Consider the following 19,299-nt stretch of genomic DNA (forward strand, 5'->3'; position numbering starts at 1 on the left):
CAAAGAGCTTACTGATATTTTTAATTTGGCACAAATATGGTTACAGGATGAGAAAGGCCTGAATTAAAGGGGGTTTATGCTTTAAGGGATTGAAGTAACATCCAAATAAAAGACTCTTCAGCTCCAGCATTTTGAACCAAATCCAGATCAAGAAAATTATGCTTTTAAGGGAATTGCTCCCTTCTGTGGCCTGGCTGGAGAAGGCAAATTGCACGTGTATATGCATAGACTGTCCACACAGAAACGTGCAGAAGTCGCCATCTCTGTCAATATAGAGGGCAGAATTATTCATTCTGCAGCAGTTTGTGGGCCCCTGCTGTCTCATGTATGGCTAAATCTAAATCTGACTTTGTGACTGCACTGGGTGATGCCTGTAACTCTGCAGGAAGAAATTGTTAAGCAAACCTATTCTTGAAAATATATCCTTAGGGGTTGGGGTTGTGGCTCAGAGGTAGAGCGCTTGCCTAGCATGTGTGAGGCACTGGGTTTGATTCTTAGCACCACGTATAAATAAATGAATAAAGGTACATCAGCATCTAAAAAAATTAAAAGAAAATATATCCTTAAAGATGCCAACTATAATTTATAGTATTCATTGTATAATTGTCAAAAAGGAAAACCCTTATTACCTTTGTAATTACTGCAAATGCAAGACACGTTGATTATGGTAAAGTTATGAGGTTCTAGATCTTTTAAAAGTATAAGAGTCAGCACAGTGGTGCATACCTGTAATCCCAAAGACTTGGGAGGCTATGGCAGGAAGATCACAAGTTCAAGGCCAGCCTCAGCAATTTAGCAAGGCTCTAAGCAACTTAGCAAGACCCTGTATTAAGATAAAAAGTAAAAAGGACTGGGACTAGGATTGTAGTTCAATTGTTAAGCACCCCTGGGTTCGATCTCCAGTTCCAAAAAAAAAGTATACAATTTCAATTTATACAGTCAAATCTTGGGTAAATACTCAGAAAACATATTGTACCTACTATTCTGAACATTATTAGGGAAAACCAATCTTTTCCACAGGTGACAAAGTATCAGTGATGTCCAGCACAATGCCAAGGGACTGAGACTGAGTAGACTTTAGGAGCATAGGGAGTGAAGCAGGAGAGATCTAGAAAAGATAACCAATGTTGTCATTCTGCTCATTGTCTTTCCAACCAGTCTTGTCCTGAGAATGCTTGCCATCTTTGCTCCCAAGACCAGCATTCTTTAGCATTTCCCAGATTACTCTTAACTCGGAAATACCAAAACATCGATGAGATCCTCATAACTCTAGATGGAGTTTTGATTTTTAAACTGTGTTTTATTTTTAAACTGTATCATTTGATGAAATACTTCATTAAATCTAAGACACCATTATTGGTTGCATTATTATTTTAAGTGGTATTAAGAGAAAGATACTGTTAATTAAATTTAGTATGCCTTTCACTTAAAATTTTATTCACATTTCAGAGATGTTAAATAGTGAACAAGTGTCTTACAATAAGTGAACTATGGCATTTACTTCACACCTACACATTGCATCAAAAATATTCAGTCATGTACCATGAATAGATTTTTAGTGTTACTACTTATACTGGATTATGTATAGAGAAGTTCAAATTAAAACGGACATCTTTGACATTTAATTAATGTATTTATTTTTAGATGGGAGAAAAAAGGAAAAATGCTCACATTTTAGTATTTATGTTTTTGAAAAGAATGTTCCTTTTCCAGACCTTACATGTACTCCCAGAGTGAGACAGAAGCCATCCATGTCATCTTAAATGTCTTTACCTTCTTGTAATTTGTCCTCGGAGACAACAGATTTCTCAGACCACCTTCTTACCTCAAGAAGCATGACTGGGTTCTTTCCTTTAATCTTCAAGCTTCCAGTTAGTCACTTCATTTAGTTTTTAAAAATTCATCAGGCTTGGGAAATGAAAGATTCATTCTAATTTATGAGTATTACATCTTTTGCTGGGCCAGTTTAATCACCAGATTTTACAGATGAAGCGAAACTTGGGTCAGTCACCTGATTAGGACCTCATTGTTCAGGGTCTTTCCCTGTCTAGGAAAGTCTATCCAACACAAAGTCCAGTCCTCCTGAAGCCTGCTTTGATCTTATAGGTCCAAATGTGCTCTTTCAGTTACCTGAGAAATCTGTTTCCTGATACATCTTCTGAAATGGAAATCCATTCTGTTTTTAACTATTCTGCCTCATATTGACAGATGCCTCTTGGTTTCCAAATCTAGATTCACACAGTTTCCCCTGGCGAAGAGAAAGAGACAACCCCTATTTATCCACAAGAGTAATCTGCTATCTGGAATACAAACATAGAACCACTGTGTGGTCAAATACAAATTAGCTCTAAGTGATACCGAGTAATGGAACAATTTCCCATAGACTCATCCTTTCCCCTTTGAATTTTACGTCTTGTTTTCTTGCTTTAAAATCGATTAAAGTACATGTTTTAAACAGAAAAGAACATAAATGTAAATGTTTAAAATGTATAATTTTGATGAAGTTTTAAAAATCATGCTAAGCATATGCAAGGAAATACAGGAACCTGCGATCTTTGTTGAAATCAGTTTACCCAGCTATATACTGAATTGTTTCAACATATTGAGCTACCTCCAGCTCCTCTCTCACCTCCTCCCTCACCAGCCGCCCCCCCCCCCCCCCAAATTATCTTATCTCCTGGGACCCAAAATAAACCTGTTAACTAGAAAACAAAGTAGATTAGGCTGGACAAGATTTGGCATTCATCACCCAGGACAAACTTTCTCCTGAAAAGGCAGAACCCTGAAAAGCCATAATGAAGGTGGACCCCAGTAGGTATTGATTGGTAATGGTCCTGGAAGGGACCCAGATAAGGGCTTTTAAGATGGTCAGAGGATAAGATTGAAAAGACCAGGGTTTCTATGTGAGGTATAGGCCCTAACTGCATTTTTGAACTGGCTGCATTTGGCAGGAGACTTCCTTATTCTTCAACTAATAAAATCATTTGCCATCAAGTCATCTGGATTTTTTGCTCCCCTAAATAAATACTTGCATTCTCAATTCAAGTAGGAGACAAACAAGTCTAAGTTTAAATGTTTAAAATCCTACTCATTATTTCTGAACATCTTTCTTATCAGATATAATTGTACCATCTTTTACTAGGTAACTGAGGTTTTTATTCTTGATTGTGAAAGGTGATATTGGACCCAAGATCCTTTAAATCATTGGGTTAATGTGTCCTCATCTAGAAATATGACCCCTTTAAAAATCAAAGACATTTAAACATTCCAATTCTACTAAATGGAAATGAGTACAATGCATTGAAACAAGTGTGTGTGTCTCCAAGTGACTGATTTTATTTTCATAGTAGAATTTTAGATGTGATTTTTGTTTATGTAATGGTGAAGGGCATATCTAAATTCAAAGCTGTTTCTAATTACAAATAAAAATTCAAATAACAGTGTAATTATAAAGTCCTAGTACTTTTTAAATATTTTTTTTTGTTGTAGATGGACACAATATGTTTATTTTCTTTATTTATTTTTATGTGATGCTGCAGATCAAACCCAGTGCTTCACACATGCAAGGCAAGTGCTCTACCACTGAGCCACAATCCCAGCCCCAAAGTCCTAGTATTTTCTGTATATTTCAATCATTTTTGGTTTTATAAACATAGTGATTAAAGAAGAATTGAATGATATTATGGCTTGATTTCCTGTTTTCATTATTCATTAAAACCTTGATATGTACAGGAATTAAATGAACAATATAATTACGATGTGTCAAAGATTTCTTTGGACATCATCTATATTAATTGTAAGACTATTTTAAAATGAAATATGTATGCCAGGTGACTGATAGGAAGTTTTTAGATCAATAACCACCTTTGTAGAATTCTGTTTAGCTTATTGGTAAGAGCATAACTACCAAAGTGGCTAACATTTATTTAGTGGTTACTATGTTTCTGGAACTATGCTAGGAGCTTTATAAGGCTTCTTTTACTTAAAATTTCTTAAGAACCCAGGAGCTAGGAATGATTATTATCTCCATTTTTCACACATGGTACTGTGTGCTTAGCCATGTGTTTTCTGGGTGCCCTTTGAATAGAGGATTTTAGGTAGGGGCCAAAAGAACTCTAATAGCTACAGATGATGACTTTTGGATAATAAGAAATTACATGAAAAGCCAATTTTATTTTCAGTTGTGCAGAATGACAGTTCCCTACCAACAATGGGCTCTATGCCATTTAATAAATTTTTCTATACATAACTGCATTCATAACACAGTGTTATTCTATTTCTAAATATTCTAATTACAGAAAATTGGTGTGTGTGTGTGTGTGTGTGTGTGCGTGCGTTTGTGTATACATGTGGTGTGTAAACCATTCTTTCTAGTAATATATAGGACATGTTCATTTTTCAAAAATAAAGAGAAGCCTAGAGATGAAAATGAAAGTCACCAATTGTCTAAGTGCCCACAGGCACTGTTAATAATTTTGTATATATTCTCTCAGCTGTTTCTATACACGCATATGTAAATGTATATTTATGTTAAGTTAAAAACTGTGTATAATTTGGTTTTTCTTTTCTTATTCATTTGATAATATATCATAAACATTGTCATGTCACTTAAATTTCTACCACATAATTCTAGCAGTAGCATACAATTTCATGACTTGGTTTCTAACTTATTGGACTAATTCTTTGTTGTTGGATATATAAGTAGGTGGCGAAAACTTGAGGTATAAATACCTAAAATGTTATTTATGCTGTAGGCCTCAGATCTTTAATGATTGAAAAAAAAATAGTGTGTGCCCAGTAAAAGCCTTGGACTAAATCTGTATTGATCTGAATTTTAATCTAAAATTACAAGGCTAAAGGCAACCTCAGAGGAATTTAGCCCGTTTTTCTATTTCTAGACTGGACCATGTCACTATCCTAGATATATGTCTCTAGAAACTATTCTTGAATTTAATGAGAAGATTCCACAGCCTCGTTCAATGTAGTATTGTGGTGACTTGGTGTGGTAGCACAGGCTTTGGAGGGGAACAGACCTTATTACCAAATACCAGCTAAAGAACTTTGACCTTTGACTTTGGCCTTCAATTTACTGCTTGCTCTCAGTTCAGATCTGTTTTGCAGGGTTTCTGTGAGGATTCCATGAGTGTGTGGTATAGTACAGGTGCTAACATATGCTACTTCCTTGTACTCATCCTGTCCCTCTTAAATCCTTAACACTTCTTGCATTGTTTTTATGATAAAATATTCACAAACACCCAAATCTATGGCATGAAATAAACCTGAAGGCCCTCTTTGAACTTCTCCTCCAAGTGAAAACTAATCTAGTTGATTTTTTCTAAAGTCTATTTTAATAATAATTTTTTTTAACTGGGGAAAGATTCCAGGGCCACTTAACCACTGAGCCACATCCCTAGCCCCTTTTTTAAAAAGGTCTTGCTGAGTTACTTAGGGTCTTGCTAAGTTGCTGAGGCTGGCTTTGAACTCATGATTCTCCTGCTTCGGTCTCCCAAGCCTCTGGGATTACAGGTATGCACCACTGTGCCCAGCTTATTTTCATAATTCTTTAAAGTTGTAGGGCCCTAAATTAGAGAAAATATATTACAATTGATCAAGTTGGTGACACAGATGGTGGGAAATTACACTGTGCCTTACATATTGTTATGTTCAGGGCACTGTGGGAAGTACTTGATGAATTCATGTAAAGAAGTTAAGGTGTTGTTTCTGAGCCCAGTGTGCATGCCTGTAATCCCAGTCTCTAAATAAAATACAAAAAGGGCTGGGGATGTGGCTTAGTGATTGAGTGCCCCTGAGTTCAATCCCCAGTACCAAAAAAAAAAAAAAAAGTTAAGGTGTTGTTAATTTAAGTCCTACATATAGGCCTCTGTGGCAGAGATTGTTGCTTTTCTCTGCTGTGCTGCTTCTTGATGCTGATTCTTCAACTTGCTTAGAAGCAGTTTTTTTATTGTTTCAAGTTGGTTTCATGAATTTGGTTTAGTTTTTCAAGGTTAAACGATTTGAGTTCAATTCTATGGTCTTTTCTACATACATTTGTCTGATTTTTAAGTTACTGATTAAATTTAGAGGCAAATGGGTTTACATGCACTTCCTCATATCAATGGGAACCCTTCCACTCTTCCATAGTTTAGGATAGCAGTGAGATGGAAATAAAAGCTACCTCTTTAGAAAGCAGTTTTCTTTTAATGTAAGTCCAGTAGCACTGAAAATTTCTTTAGACTTATATGTCATTTTTGTGGATTATGAGTTTGTGAGCTTTGGCTCTGACAGCTGTAATTAGTAATGTTTGAAAGACATCTGTGAGGGTGACGTACAGGAAAGATAAGCCAAAAGCAAGATATGTAATTACCACACCCTGCCTTCCTATCAGGAACTCAGGATGTTTAAAGTAAATTAGGACCTTTAGTAGGGCCCTTCTCCTATCAGAGTGCATCATCAGGTTGCCCTGAATTGTAGGTAATCAATCTCACTGCCAGTAAGTATCCTCTTTTACATACATTATTAGCTCACAGGGCCATCGAAGGCCAAGGTGGAAAAGATCCATGCCTCTGTTACAGAGTGAACATATCCCTGAGTCTTGCTACAGTGGCAATTTTTATAGTGAAGGAAAAACACTGGGCTAGAAATCAGAAGACCTGGTCTCCACTTCTCGGTCTCTAGTGCTGTGATTCCAGCCAAGGGTGTGGTCCTCTGTTTCCCCATCTGTAAAATGGAGGTAGTTTACATGGTCTAACTACTTTATAGAATTATTGTAATACAAAAAAGGTCATAGGTGTGAAAGTATGTTAAAAGTGTCATGAGATTTCCATAAAACTCAGGACATAGAAGGTAAAAAAAAATATTGTGTGGAGTCAAGCCATTTCCTTGGAATTTTAAGTAGTTTGTTTTTATCTGTGGCTAAGTACTGAACATACATGTTTTTATGGAAGCATTGGATACATAGCTGCACCATGAATAACTATGACTGACTGGGAAATGTTGAAAGAAAGGACAAGATTTCTTGTCATTTATAATTAACAAATGAACTAATCCTTTCAAGTGCAAAGGTAGCTTAGACCTGGCTCACAGTAACTGCTCTGCTTAACTCTTTAAAGAAAACCCTAAAGAGTTTTCTAAGAACAAATGTGGTAAGATTGACTATTGAATAAGGAAAATGGGCAGCTCAAGCTGCTTTCCTCAATAACACCTTTAAGGACCTTGTTTGTTTTTGTGTTATTAAGTGACACTTGCATAAATACTTTGTTGAGTAATGGTGCAGTGGCAAAACTAAAATTTATTTAGGACAGTGTTCCACCCAAGGTGAGCAATTAAAGTAGGTATGTAAACTCAGTCCCTTTAGCTAATCCACTCAACCCCATATGTAAGTTAGCAGGAACAGAAATGAGAAAGAGTGTGGGCCATATGGTATGGTGGGGGAGAGAAGAAATAGGAGGGCAGAAGAAGGCTCCACAAAAGAATGAAAAAAGTCTGAATGATGGTAAGTAATCTATAACACATGAAAATTGATTCTAACTACTGATATTGGTATATCTAGTTAATGCAAATTAAGGTAGCATAAGACTTGTTTTTAAAAACAGGACTTTTCCCATACAGAATAACAACCACCACCTTATTTTAAATGTAGCCAGGAAGGGCTGTGTTTTCTCATGTGATCGGGTTTCCTCACTTTCCACACCTGGGGAAGTATCAGCTAATATTGATTTAGCACTAATTTATACCTGCTGGTCAGGGCCAACTAGAATGGAGGAAAACTGGTACAAATTAGTGGGACTCTGTGGTCCCAAAAAGTGACAGGGCTGCCAACTGTCACTTGTACAAATCGCCATTTCTGGAGGAGGATAGAAAAATATTTTTCACAGGCCTGATCTCTTCAGCAGCTCTACTGCCAGTGTGCTGAAGATTTTGTTTAAGAATGTTAGGAATGGATAAGATCAAGTTACATTCTTTGATTTTGTTATGTTTAGTTTATTAATCTGGGAGCTGAGCAAACTAGAAACAGAACAGGCTTTAAAATATGTGAGTCATTATTATATTGTAATAACTGTTAGCCATCAGGTCCATTTATCTTTTCCTCAATGAAATTCTCTACAATAAAGAAATATCTATACGCTAGTCTTATATTTTAAATATCACTGTAGCTTATTTGAAACCATAGAGTAGATACCAATATGTAAAATGATAGACCTCTTATTCAGGTCAAATTTTGGAAGATGTTTTTCTTTTGGTAATTTCCATGAATTGATGTCATGCATCAATGTTTCTTTGGGTTTGGCTGAAAATGGAGATAATATTTTGGGCTTGTAAAAATTAATAGTTGGTGAGCTTATATTTATTTCTAATCCACTGTTTCCCAAATTTGCCTGACCATAATGATCACCTGGGGAACTTGTTAAAAATTATATAACCCTATCCCTCCTATCACCTGACCTACTTAAATTAGACTTTCCAGGGAAAGGTGCCGAAATCTGTATTTTAAGCAAGGTTACACCTCATGATTAGTATTTGGAAAACAGAGTTCTGATTCTTTGTAACATTGTGTCATATTCCTCATAATGCCAGAGCTTTTCAAACATATCTCTGATTCCCTTGTCCTCAGTGATTGCTGCCTAATTTCTGCTCCATCACACCTAAGAAATATGGTACACTTACAGCAACCACTGGAACTTTCTGCAGACCCAAGTTTCTGCTCTTGTGATGATAGAAAGCAGCTAGTCACGGGTAGAAGGGTGAGAGGTGGAGGTAGCTTTGGAGAAGTCTTTCAAGAGATTCTGATCCTGCCTTTGATAACTAGTTTGTAGATGACTTTGCTGCTTTCCATGGACATGCTCAACCTCTTTTCTGTATCCAAAATTTTGTCTCTACTTTTACTCTCTTATTATCTTTCCTTCCTGAAGTTGAGGGGCAAACACTTCCTTTTTTTTTTTTTTTTTTTTTTTGGTCAACACTGTTCTTTTGATCAAATTCCCTACTGCCTCATGGAAGCCAAATCTATTGAACTTCTGCCCTATTCAAATCTTCATTTTTGAGAGAAGTCTTTCAAGAGAAAATGTGTATGTGTATATCAGTAGGCATTTCCTCCCTATGACAAACTAAACCAATATAAGATTTCTTTGACTCTGCTTAACCCCAGGATCCCATTTCACTTCATGTCTTATTTTTACTGTCACACTTCCCCAAAAAGCGTATTGTACATTGGTGCATCTACTTTCTCACTCTTATCGTTGACCCTGTTGTCTCTACTGCCCCTGGGGCCACATTTTATGGATACTATTGATTTGAAGTCTATGAGTGATGAAACTCAATAACTCATGCTTTAGCTCTCAACCTTCTTGCCTATTCAACAGCATGTAATGTTGCTGACCACGTTTTCCTTTTAAAAACTTCATCAATTAGTGATCATTTGATATAAGAGCAGAAATCTACTCAAATGATTGAAACAAGGAGGATTTTAATAAGGCCACAGGAAACTCACAGAAACTAAAAAAGGGTAGTAGAAAGATTGGGACATGGAACTAGGAAGCCATCAGCAAGCAATAAAATTATAAAAAATAATTATCAAGCACCTGCTATATTCTGGGCACTAGGAAGGTATAAGTGATCAAGTAGTGAACAGAAGAGACAAGGTCACTGTCCTTGGAGATTTTACAATCTAGTAGGGAAGGCTTATCATAAGCAAGTAATCAAATGCATATTTAGTCCTTGTAATGAGCACTATGGATGAAACTAACTGACTTAATGTGTTATTATAGGTTATTAGTGATGGGTGGAGAAGGCACTTTAAGAAAAGGCACATTAAGAAAAGACATGACATTTAGGTTGAGACCTGAAAAATATGAGGGAACCACTCAGAACTTGCAGAGTAGGGAAGTATAAGGTGTGCTTTAGGTTGAGGATACACCTGTGTGAGAGCCCTGGTGTGGTGTTTCAGGGGAAGTGAAAGGAGGCCATTGTGGCTGGAACTTAACGGGGGATGGGGAGAGCAGATCAAGCTGAGATGGAGAGGGAGGTAGAAGTCAGAACAGGCCAGGCCTTTTGAGCTATTTTAAGGAATTTGGATTTCATTGCAAATTAATTGGAAGACATTGAACAGTTTTAAGCAGGAAACAACATGGTCTGATATATTGCTAAGTTTACTCTGACTGATAAGTAGAAACTAGATTAAAGAAGGCAAGAGTAGAAGCTGGGAGTCTACTTGGCAGCTATAGCAATCATGTAGGTAAAAGAAATACAACAGTTTGGATTAATGTAATAGCAGAAGAGATGGAGAGGAGTGGACAGATCAGACATTTATTTATAAGGAACAAAGGAGAAGACCAGCTGAGTGGTTGGAGGGAAGGAAGGAGAGTGAGAAATCAACACTATCTCCCAGCTTTGTATGTGTATGTGTGTGTGTGTGTGTATGTGTGTGTGTGTGTGTGTTTTATAAAAATAACTGGGTAGACAGTGATACCATTTACAGAAATGGGAGGAATAAAAAAAAAAAAAACAGGGACAGATTTTTTTGCAAGGTGAGAGAAAGCAGGAATTCAGAAATTAAAAGTTTAATCCCATTTTGGACACACTCCTCAGAGGTATTCATGGGGATTGGACATGCCAAGGAGGCCACTGGATATATGAATATAGAACTTGGAGAAAATGTCTGGGCTATAGAATGAACTTAAGAGTTACCAACTTTTTAAAGCCACAGGAATGGTTGATACTACCAAGTAAGTGGGTTTATAGAGAAGCAAGCAGAGGATAGAACCCCATTTCTAGAGGGGTTCAGAGGAGGAAGAATCATTGAAGGACACTGAGCACCAATGATTAGAGAAGAAGGGGACAGACCAGTGGAGTTCAGTGTCCTAGACTCCAACAGAAGAGATATATTCCAAGAAGCTGAACCTGACCAACTATGTGGAAAACTGCTATAAATCGGGCTAGGATGAGGTCCTAGGAATATATGCTGGGCCTGGCAATAAGAAGCTGTCGATAGTGATTAGTTTTCAGTGGCATGGTGTGGTGTGGAAGCCAGATTTGGAGTAGGTTAAATAGGAAATCAGAAGGAAAGTGTGGATATTTCTCTCTGGAAGTACTTTGGTAAGGGGATCAAAAAATTTGGACTGCAGACGGAAAGTAACGGCATAAGAATCTGTTTTGCTTTTTAAACTTTTCATATGGCTATATATTCATACATTATTGGGAATTTGATGATGAAGAAGAGGTAAGGAATAATTGAAGGGATGACATTCCTGAGAAGGCAAAAGAGGGGAAGGAATTTAGAGTATAAGTAGAGGAGAACTCCTCTCTCAGCTTTTCCTAGGAGAGGAGAACATGTATGTTTTGTACAGAAAGGAAGGAAAGGTAGGTCCTAATGCAGAAAAACTTACTGATATGATGAGTTGAATGCACTGGAGTTGTATCAGTAGGGGTGAGACAGGATGATGGTGGTTTAGGAGGGTTGAAGAAAATGGACAAGATATGAATAGTCTTGATGGTACTCTCAGGCTGTCTTCCTCTTTCTGGTCATCTGGTCTCATTTCTCCTTTGTGCAAATCACTTTGTCATTTTCTCTCAGAAGGCAGATTTCCTCTGCTTCACACTGTGCCCATGACAGAAAGTGGTCACCCCATATATAAATTTCTGTGTTCATCCAGTTCATGCCCTTAATAGAATAACCTTTCATTTCTTAAGCCCAGATACCCAAGGGAGACAAATTGATTGGTCCAGACTTAGTCATAATGGAACTCAGGTCAAATCATCTGTGGTTAGAGAAACAAGGCCTTTTTGTACAAATATGGCTGTCAGGTGTAAGTTTTCTGTGTGTTGGAGGATTAGTTCTTGGGGAAGAAGGATATTAGCTTGCAAGTCAACCAAAGTGTCTCCCAAACTTACTTCCTGAGATATTGAATTCTCTATATCCTGTTAGGAGTAGTCCTCAGCTTTCTTTTCTAGTTTTATTGTTTATAGCTGAACTCATTATATTTTCCCCAAATCTACTCACTCTCTCTTGGCTGCCCTGTTCCTGTTAAAAGCCATGACCTTCTTCTCAGGCATCCAAGCTTGATGTTTTCCTGATCCATAAGACAAGCATCTGAGGAGCACCCTTTATATCACTGCACCTTCTTCATTTCCTCTACCTCTTCCCTAATTCTTGTTACTTGAACTCACATAAACTATTCTCAAAGTCTCTTAAACTATCTTCCATACTTTAGTCTCCAATGAATATTGTAAACTATTCTCAGAAGCATCTTCTGAGAATAACTAAAGCACAGCTCCACTCATGTTTTCCCATCCATTCAAGAATCTACAATAGCTCCCCACTGAATAATCAGTAAAGTACAAGTCTTGCCTAACATCCACAGCCATCCCTGAACTGTTATTGACATTACCCTCCATTAAACATCAGCCAAGGCAGACTCTGCAATCATTTTCTAGCAGGCCCTGAGCATTTCTAACTACATTACTTCTTCATACTCTTCTTCTTGAAGACTGTTCTCAAAAGGGAGTGGAGTTCCCTACTTTTGCTTTCACAGTGCTTTATTTATACCTCTGTAGTGGCAGTCATATGTTTAAGCATGGTTTTAAATTTGACTTGGAGGGATTTGTTTTTACTCTTAAATACATCAGTTTACTAAAATGTGAGAACAGACATGCCCTATGGAGTGTAGAACAATGTCTGACATTTTGAAGACGTTTCACAAGTAACTTGATAAGGGGTTACCTTGGCTTGATACCAGTGGTGTTGCGACTAAGCCCTCATATAGGCTTATCAGATGCATTGATATGGACCTATTCTATAAGATGCTGAGTAGGCACTCTGAACATTGTATGCTACAGAGAGTTGAAAATAATAAAGAGAAACTCTCTAGTCAAGCACTGCTAATGAATTGACCACACCTTAAGAACACTTACCATATTACTCAGGTGGTTAAAAGTAAGATTCAGCCACAGAAGAAGAGATTAATCTATCACACACTTAATTATTTGTAAACTCTCATTAAAAATGCTATGATAATAAAGCATATTTCCTCCACAGGACTACTATAGCTTTAGTATATTGTGACCACTATATTTGGGACTAGAACAAAAGGAATGTCATTTGGTCCCCAAGTCTTACCTATGAATGTACTGTTCTTATGCAACACAGTCTTTCAGCTCAGTGGTGGTACTGATGCTAGTATCGCTATGTATCATTTCAGGGAATTTTTGATGCCACTGTCATCAAAGTTGGCAAGCAGAGTTACTGTGGAGATAAAAGCTGGAAAACCAGTGGTTCCTTTTAGTGCAGCGAGAACTGCATATTTACTTTTTTGATGACCTTACCAGTTAAAAATTGAATGCCTCTTATTTCTATTTTTTCTCCTGAACTTCCTTTAGAAACAAAGAAACGAGGTATGGATCGCTGGGCTTGGAATCTTTGTTAAGCTACTATGCTAGCTTTGGAATAAATAGGCCCAGTAGAGGTTTGTTGAATGTTAAGTGTAACAATCTCTGAAAATTCTACATAGGACTTAATGTTGGTCGTGACACCTTTACTATGTTGTCCTAACTAAAAGAAGATAAAATTGAAAGCACAGTGTGTTTTCCAGAATGCTACTTATAGAAATAACTTTTTCTACAGAATTAAATATCATTTATTTTTCAGTTCCTTTACACAGGCCTCTTGAGAATAGCTGTTTATAACAATGAAATAGAACTAACTACCTAATCAGCAGATGTCACTCCTTAACTGATCTTTCTCAACTGTACTTCCCTGCTGATTTCAGTTGTCATTTCTTTTTCCTGTAAATTTCAACTGCCTTTTCTGCATTACCAATTTCATTTCTAATTTTTAACCTCTGGTTAGTCTCCACGAACAACTAGGACACTATTTTTCGCTTTGCTATCTAAGGACCATAATATAACATATTCTTTATTTTGGATGCAAATATCTGTGTGATTTACAATAGCAACATAGAATATTTTTCTACTCTGTATCTGTGCTTTGCAGCAGAGATACACCTGTTCTTACTTTTTTTTCTCCCTCAAATGAAAGGTTCCAGTTTTAGTTCACAAGACCAGCAGAAGATAAAACTTGCCATTCTTTCAACTCCATTGAACAAATATTTATGTTTTCTAGCTTGTATTAAGCACTGTTATGAAGATTTAGAAGTTATAAAACTAATAAAAAGTCTTGCCTTCATGACTCTTGTTTCTAGACAGAACAAAAAATCATTTTATCCATCCATCTAGTTTGGATGGTAATAGGTGCTCTGGAAAAAAAAAAAGAGTATAAGGGAAGCTTAGGGGGTACTTGCAGTTTTAAGAAGGATCTTCATGAAGGTGATGACATTTGAGTAAAGGCCTTGTGGAAATAAGGCAAGAAACTTTCAGGCAGAGGAAACACATAGTACAAAGGCGCACGTAGGCTGTCACAAGCAGTAAGGAGTTTTACTTAAAGCATCTGTTAGGGACAAAAATACAGTCAAGGCTTTGTTGTTGCTATTAGGAATCCACCCACAAGAGAATTTAATCAGCTTAAGATGAACATCAGTGCAGATCTGTTCAGTGTTCTCTCAGGGCCATGACCTCATTGCTAATATTGACAACCTAGACTACTTTTTTGATTCAGTTTAGCATTTGATGCTGAATTAGTCCATTTTTTCTTGCTATAATAAAATACCAAAGGCAGGCTATTTTATGAAGGAAAGAGGTTTATTTTGATTCATGGTTCTGGTGGTGCAAGTTCTAAGGGTCTCTTTGAGTGATATTGTTCTTGGTGGCAGTCCTTAGGTGACACAGAGCATCACATGGCAAGAGACAGGGAGCATGTGTGTAAGTATGTCTTGTCTTTCTCCTTATCAGCCTACCAGGATTCAATCATGGGGGCTCTAACCTAATGACTTTAATACTAATCAGTTCCCAAATATCTCACCTCTAAACCCCATAGTCAGATTAAGTTTCTGCCCTCTTAATATCTCAGAGTGGGGATAAAACTCAGCATGTATTCTGGGGCAAAAACCATGTTGAAAGTATAGCAGATGCTCAGCTGGAAAACCCAGATGAAATTAAAGGACAAGGTAGGCTTGATTGATTCTTCATTTTGTTCTCTCACCACGTGGAACCGCATATTAATCATATGTAGTCAGTGACTCCAAGTATTAAATTAACCTCAAATATGGTCCATTACCATTTTTGAACTAAAAAATAAGTATAACAGAATTCTACCTGAGATCAGCTAATGGTAGATTCTTGTCCCATAGACAGCCAAGGCATGAAGCTGCTGGGAACAGAGGTATTTCTTGTAGCATTCTGGAAAACACACTGTGCTTTCAATTTTATCTTCTTTTAGTTAGGACAACATAGTAAAGGTGTCACGACCAACATTAAGTCCTATGTAGAATTTTCAGAGATTGTTACACTTAACATTCAACAAACCTCTACTGGGCCTATTTATTCCAAAGCTAGCATAGTAGCTTAACAAAGATTCCAAGCCCAGCGATCCATACCTCGTTTCAGGGGGTTCCATTTCTCTGAGGAGAACATTTTCTTAAAGCTCCTACGTACCCTTGAAGCCCACTAGAATCCTCAATAAGAATAAAGTAGTAAGAGCTCAACAAAAAGACATTTCAAAGCAGGTATAGAGTTTATTTTAGTCCATCTTTGATTTGTTTGAATCCTGAATCCCTTAGGTATGAAGATCACTACTTATTTCATGGAATTAGTAGTTTTAAAGACAAACAAAATATCTTTAGCAAAGAGAAGGTGATTGAATTTCCAAATAAGTCATTACAAATACGACTTACCAGGAACTGAAAATATTAGCATCATACTAATTCTCTCCATGATCACTTTAAGTTTGCTTTTAGATTTAAATTGTTTATGATAGATTTGAACAAACCAGAAAGCCTTAAAATATGGCCAGGTATCTTGTTTTAGATCCAAATCAAGTATTGATCACTGTGACTATGGTGTAGTACCAATTTAGAATTATTGTAATCTAATGTGTTCAGATTGTTCCATACTTAGACTTAGGAGTGGTCAGAGATAACATTTCTAAAATGAAACCATGCTGTAATCAAATCAACTTAGACATTTACCCACATTTTTTAACTTTACATATTTTTTATCTGTCAAATTTTGTTCTTGCTATTCTGAAAATGTTACCAGAAAGAAAAGCAATTTATTGTTCTTTTTACTCACAGAAAGAATTGATTTCTAAATTAAGAATCATCGATGTTTAAATTGAAAACTAATACAATAGATCGATTACATCAAATTTGAACAAGTAGAATCATTTGGAAAACAAAAAAGAAATGTCTTCACTTTTAATTTTTTTAACTAATGGGAACTTATTTATCTCACAGATAATATTTGTGGACTACTACAAATACTCTATTGATCATGAGCTCACAGCTCTAAGCTATGAGGCACTAGAGCAGAGGGCTTACTCAGATTCTTGGGCCAGTCCTTCTGGTTTAGATTCTCAGCTCCTCCTTTACTAGTTTAGTAATCTCAGTGTTAGCTTGTTTGTGCCTCAGCTGGCAACACAGTGGGTATTAATAGTAGATATACCTTGTGGCTTATATGAGGAATGAATGAGTTGACACATATAGGCACATTGTTAATGTTCAATAAATGTTAGCTATGCTTTTAATATGTGACAGAGTGAGGAACTATCACTAGCCTAATGGAATAAAGTGCTAGATACATTTCTTGTATTTTTATTGGATTTCATCAATTTTTAAATAAAAGCTAGTATGCTTTGTGGTATGAGCACACAAGGAAGCAGAGAGGGATGACTTCTCTAAGTGAAACTGACCCCTGCATATAGTGCCTGAAAACAGAGGAAGCTTGTCAGTATGAGCAGACACCAGAAGTAGACCAATCTGACATCCCACTTCTCCTTTTAACCTGGTGGAAATTAATGGATGGTATCAAATGTGGACTCTTACTTGTTCTTGATTACAGATTAAACCTTGTTTTACTGTAGGGGTAAATTCAGGGTTACGTTAGTTTTTTAAAATCTTTGTACTTCCTCAGTTTCATTGCAGAATAAAAAACAAATTTACCACAATGGATTGTTACGTTATGTCGGGTATTTATTCCTCTCAAGAGGCTATCTGCTTCGGGAAAGGCAGTAAGGTGCTCTCCATTAATATATCTGATGGTGTAATGACGTAAAACTTCTTGTTGACCTCTGCCATTCGGAGTTATTGTCTTGGAACATAGAATTTGATTATCTCTTTTCACTGCATAACTACAAATGTTAGGATAGGCTGTAAAAGTAAGTGCCCTTTGTTTAATTCAGGTTCCAGACATTTCTTCTAATCACATGAAGTTTTTTTGATTATAAGGCTACTAAGCCATGAAAGCTCAGATTACTGAAATTAGAGGGGAAGGAATGGATTCTTTTGGTTCTAACTCTAAACATCCCACCGGATGCAGGTGTACGTGCAAAGCAAGTTTGCCTTAAGATTCCTCTGTCTCAAGTTGTACAGATTGCCCAGGAGGGTGGAGCCCTTGCAACCTGCTTACCCCGGCATATGCGTGTCGGTGGGTGTCGGAGCAGGCGCAGGGCACACATGGACCTACTTTCCTAGTCTCGCTCTCACCTCAAAGGCTGTCAACTCGAAGGTCCCTCCCCGCGCGCACGCCCCCTCCTCAATCCTCCGCTTCTTCACGCCCCTCCCCCAAAGTGGAGTACATCAAGACCATTGGCTAAAGTTCCTCTCACTCCTATTCCAGAACCAATCACACGAGCTGGGGTGGAGCGCAGAGGAGCCAATGGGAGTGCTCCTTGCGGCAACTGCCGGGTCCCGACCGCCGGGAGGCGGTGCCGGGGGCGGGGTGCGGGTGGAGGATTAGTTGCCATTCCCAGTGAGAAGCGGGTAGAGGCGGCGGCGACGGCGTTTGCGGTGGCGCGGGCTCCGCGGAGCGCAAGGCACCTTGAGGCCCTTTTCCCCTACCCCCGTCCCTAGAAGCAGGAACCGCGGCCCTCCCTGCAGCTGCCGAGTTCTCCCGCGCGTGCAGTCCCCAAGGGCTGAGGAGAAGGCTGCGAGCGGCCCCGGGGCTGCGTGATCCGGGCGGGTGCCCTGTCAGCGCGATGCCCGGGGAGGTGGCGGCGTCTCCGGGCTCCTCGCGGCCCCGGCCGTGACCGCCACGCCGATCCCAGCTAGGCGGTTGGGGCCGTTGGACGTTTGTTTTCGCAGCCTTCCCCTCCCCCCTCGCTGAGGCGGCGGGGGTGCGCGTTGGGAAGGGGGAGCCCAGAGACTCCTCCCCCTCCTCATACCCCCGCCCCTCCCCCTTACACACTCGCACGCACTATCGCGCCGGCTCCCACACGCTCCCGCGCCTCCGTGTCGGCCGGCGTCGTCCAGGGCCCGCGGAGCCACCATGTCCACTGCCTCCTCCTCCTCCTCCTCTAGTTCCTCTCAGACCCCTCATCCCCCGCCGCAGAGGATGCGGCGCAGCGCCGCGGGCTCCCCGCCGGCCGCCGCCGCCGGGAGCGGGAATGGTGCGGGCGGTGGCGTGGGCTGCGCCCCGGCTGCAGGAGCCGGTCGGTTGCTGCAGCCCATCCGCGCCACGGTGCCCTACCAGCTCCTGCGGGGCAGCCAGCACAGTCCCACTCGCCCGCCCGCCGCCGCCGCCTCGCTGGGCAGCCTCCCGGGGCCCGGCGCGGCCCGCGGCCCCAGCCCGCCCAGCCCGACGCCGCCGCCGGCCACAGCCCCTGCCGAGCAGGCGCCGCGGGCCAAGGGCCGCCCGAGACGGTCCCCTGAGAGCCACCGGAGGAGCAGCTCACCTGAGAGACGGAGCCCCGGCTCGCCGGTGTGCAGAGGTAGCGAGCCCAATCCTCCTGTCCTCCCGGGCTGCGTCTCCCCGATGGTGTCCTCCGTGGAAACTTCAGCCTCTCCGGGCTTCTCTTTGCTAGTGCATTATTGAAGGTGTGAAAGTGGCTTTGGGAATCTCACCCCCCTGCGGTCGCTGCGGGGCTTGGAGGAGCGAACTGAAAAGCAACTTTTATTTGACCCTCATGTCGCCCCTCAGATTTTATCTTCCATCACTCGCCTGCGTCGAAAGGTTTTTCAGTTTAAGAGCTGATTAGTTCTCTCTCCCGTGTGTGTGCTGTTTGTAACCGGGTAAGGAAGAGCTGGGCGAAACACTTAAAACACGCACATAAACTCTCCAACTGCGGATAAGGTGGCTGGTAGTTGTAATCTCGGCAGTCTCTTTGTGCTTTCCTATGAAGTTCCTAACGTGACTGTAACTACCAGGATATATGTGAGAGTGTGGGTTTGTGTGTGTAAAATGTGCCTGTAACTATCG

At 39.5% G+C, this 19,299-nt stretch overlaps 1 protein-coding gene and 1 long non-coding RNA gene across 7 annotated transcripts in view; one reads left to right on the forward strand and one right to left on the reverse strand.

The window, feature by feature from the left end:
- Positions 1-19,058, reverse strand: part of LOC114106036 (uncharacterized) — a 52,936-nt gene extending 33,878 nt beyond the window's left edge. The window contains exons 1-4 of one of the 2 annotated variants that reach the window (XR_003585137.3): positions 18,776-19,058; positions 13,112-13,252; positions 11,382-11,593; positions 2,131-2,248 (exon numbers count right to left, since the gene is read on the reverse strand). This is a non-coding gene — a long non-coding RNA (uncharacterized lncRNA). Of the gene's footprint in view, positions 1-1,613; positions 2,249-11,381; positions 11,594-13,111; positions 13,253-18,775 lie in introns of those variants that run through there. The other variant, XR_003585136.3, reaches the window with a different exon arrangement.
- Glcci1 (glucocorticoid induced 1) overlaps positions 17,867-19,299 on the forward strand; it is an 89,876-nt gene continuing 88,443 nt past the window's right edge. For all 5 annotated transcript variants that reach the window (XM_071612588.1, XM_071612591.1, XM_071612598.1 and 2 more), the window contains exon 1: positions 17,867-18,811. In XM_071612588.1, coding sequence (XP_071468689.1) covers positions 18,370-18,811 — 442 coding nt within the window. In that variant the 5' untranslated portion in view covers positions 17,867-18,369. The remainder of the gene's footprint in view (positions 18,812-19,299) is intronic.

This window comes from Marmota flaviventris, chromosome 1, assembly GCF_047511675.1.
Source record: "Marmota flaviventris isolate mMarFla1 chromosome 1, mMarFla1.hap1, whole genome shotgun sequence".
NCBI lineage: Eukaryota > Metazoa > Chordata > Mammalia > Rodentia > Sciuridae > Marmota > Marmota flaviventris.